General features: G+C 40.4%; 1 protein-coding gene across 3 annotated transcripts in view; it reads right to left on the bottom strand.

The window, feature by feature from the left end:
* Positions 1–258: 258 nt before the first annotated feature.
* Golph3l (golgi phosphoprotein 3 like) overlaps positions 259–3,090 on the bottom strand; it is a 42,986-nt gene continuing 40,154 nt past the window's right edge. Inside the window, exons 5-6 of one of the 3 annotated variants that reach the window (XM_029560612.1) lie at positions 2,427–2,625; positions 259–349 (exon numbers count right to left, since the gene is read on the bottom strand). In XM_029560612.1, the coding sequence (XP_029416472.1) occupies positions 274–349; positions 2,427–2,625 (275 nt within the window). In that variant the 3' untranslated portion in view covers positions 259–273. The other 2 variants (XM_029560613.1, XM_008827082.3) reach the window with 2 other exon arrangements.

Raw genomic sequence — 3,090 nt, 5'->3', positions numbered from 1 at the left:
CAACCAGTCCTAATAAATAAATGTCTTCTTTGTGCTGTAGACATTCTAAAGGAGGGAAGAATAATAAGCCAATGATAAGCAGTTATATTTTTACAGTTAACTGTTATAGCTGGCACATTAGTTATTAGGTACATCAGTAGGTCCAGCTCTTAGGTAAGTTTAAGTGTCATTTGCAAGTGGATCATCACAGGACAAGTCATTCCCATTCTCTTCATGGTAATATGACATAATTGGGTGACTTACTTTGACTGACATGGAGAGACTATTTGGATGTTAACTGGTGCCCAGGTTAGCACGGCTGTGCCCTGTCCTCCAGCTCATACATGCCACAGCTAATGAAGTCATAAAACTGCATAGAAAGACCAGAGACACAATGATTGATCTTTATTATACAGAAATGTGAAGGCGATAACACTAAATGAGAGTATTTAGCAGTGAACATTATACAAATCTGAACTCAAGACTTCTTCATTTTCTGGACATATAAAAATAAAGAGTTGCAAGAAAGAACTCAGCTTCTATCCCCAATCAAGTTGAAACTTTCCGCAAGAAAACCTGGTTTCAATTCATGCCGAATTGTTCCAATGGAAGAAAAGCTATCCCAGGTACAGAGAACACATGAGCTGGATTTTGTACTTCTGGAGAGCTGGACTGAAGCTCTACTTAGCTTCTTGGAATTTGTTTCACGTTATAATTTATATCTCTAGTCATTGAGACACTTGAAATGAGAACAACAACATGAGTTGGAGGACTTCTGCAGGCCCAGGTAGGTTCAGGGAAGCAGATGAAGCTGTAACCACTTGCATCTATCAGGACTTGGTATCAGGGTGCAGTCATCTGTGTGACAGTTTCTTTCTGTACAGTGATCAACAGGGTAGATTCAATGAAGGTATAACAAATGCTTGACATTAGCACAACTCAGTGCTTGTCCTCTTCATATCCCTTAATCCTACACTTTCTATCAGCATGCTGTCAACACCAAACTGAACAAACAAATAGGATCTTTCCTGATAAAGTTTCTCTCCACTTTCACTACTGAAGTGAAAAATAAATTTTAAAGAGATTTGGCTAGAATGATGGCTGCATTGAAAGAAGACACAATTTGGAGGGTGTCTGTAGATTAAATTAAGACAGAATGGCTGCCAGAGCCCTTAGAGGGAAATTTTATCAATTTATATAGAAGATGTGGAGTTTGGTTATATTGTCTGGACTCAGGTGCTGCTATTTGGGAATTAAAATTTACAATCCCCTTAATTTAGAGTAGGAAACAGAGCAGTCATACTAAAGGATGGGAATTATTTTTGAAACAGAGAGGGTCTTATGTAGCCCAAGTTGACCCTGAACTTGCTATCATGCCTCGGCTGGTCTCGAGCTCCAGATCCTCCTACCTCTCTACTTCCCAAGTGCTAGGACAACAAGTATGTGCCACCACACTGGATTAAAAGATGGAAATTCTCTTGTTACCTCTTTCCTACAAATTCTAGTCCTGGCTATATGAAGAAGGTGGTTTAAGACATACTTTTTAAATTTAGACTTTTGTCTTAATGAATCAGGGAGCAGGAGAGTGCTAAAGAGGACTGTGGATACATTTCTGGCTCTAGAACTATGGGATTAAGGTCATCAAATTTGGGATGCCTTCTTCAGATTAGAAAAGAAAATAACATCACAGGCAGGACATGCAATCCCTGAAGCCACCTGCTCCCAAAATTAGTTTTGTTTCCACTACCCCTCATTCAAAGAGATAGGTATTTCAATAAGCTTCAACATTTAACAGAGTCTGAAGACAAAGGCTGAGAAAACATGTAAATAAGATAGAAATCAAGTAGAAAACTGAACACATGGTTTGCTCTTCATTATTCACATCCTATTGCTAGAGAACACTAAACCTCACATAGGTATTCCTGTTTATGCAAAAGCACACTGGACAAAACTAAACCCAGAAATCAGAGATGTTTATTGGGTGTGTGTGGGTTCATCTAGTTCATTCGGCTATGGAGTGAAGTATAGGGAAAAAAAAAGTCTGCTTAGAATGGTCAAGGTCTATGGAGAAGCCCTGAAATTGTTCTCCCCAAGTCATGAGTCTGATTCAAGAACTGGAAAAGAAAATGATAAAAATATCTTATCACACAAAACTCAGCGTTGGGGTCTCTGACAGTCACCAGCCAGCAGGGGAAAAGGAGAAAGCCACCTGCTGCCTTTAGGATTTATTGAAGGCTGCCAGCACAGCCCAGATCATTTCTGTGGCACTGTGCTTTATCCCCTCCACTTCAGGGTCCAGTTCTACTAGGTCCTTGGTTCGATTCATTGCAACATCATACTTGTCATCCGTCAGAGAAGAGAAGACATTCTCTAGCACATCGGAGGAGTGGGCCAGCACCAGGAGTGCTAGTGTTCGCTTGTCCATACGCTGAGGGTCATTTACCCACCGTTCTAGTACACTGTCTTGAAGTTTCTTCACTAGTCGCTGTTTCTCTGTTGTATTGGTCACTGGATGAGTGGTCATGTCAAACAGCAGGAAATTCTGCTTCTCAGTGGTTAGAATACCCTTCTCTACTAGATTCTTTGCAATTCGCTCTCGTACGTTTCGCAGCTGGTACTGTAATTTGAAGGGGTTCCATGTCTCACCTATGGGGAAAAAGAAGATATACTAAATAGATAGAGGACAACAAAATGAAAACAAGCCAGTTATTTGGAAACTTAGCTAAAATGTTTAGAGAATAATCTCCATCAGTGCAGGAATGATGTCAAACTTTCCTTAATCCATTTACTCATCTGTCCTTTATGTGCTGGTTTTTAACTCCAACCACATTTTACATTAAACCGCCTTAAAAAATATCATCGAAAACTTCCATGGTGAGGCTGGAGAGATGGCTCAGCAGTTAAGAATATTGACTGTTCTTCCAGAAGACCCGGATTCGAATCCCAGCACCCACATGGCAGCTAACAACTGTCCGTAACTCCAGTTCCAAGGGATCCGACAGCCTTTTTTTTTTTTTAATTTTATTTTATTTCCTTTTTGAGACACGGTCTCCCTGTAGCCCCAGCTGTCCTGGAACTCACTATGTAGACCAGGCTGGCCTTGAACTCACA

Source organism: Nannospalax galili, unplaced genomic scaffold (assembly GCF_000622305.1).
Source record: "Nannospalax galili isolate Female #2095 unplaced genomic scaffold, S.galili_v1.0 scaffold1212, whole genome shotgun sequence".
Classification (NCBI taxonomy): Eukaryota; Metazoa; Chordata; class Mammalia; order Rodentia; family Spalacidae; genus Nannospalax; species Nannospalax galili.
The sequence above is the reverse complement of the archived record's forward strand: the minus strand, read 5'-3'. Positions and strand labels throughout refer to the sequence as shown.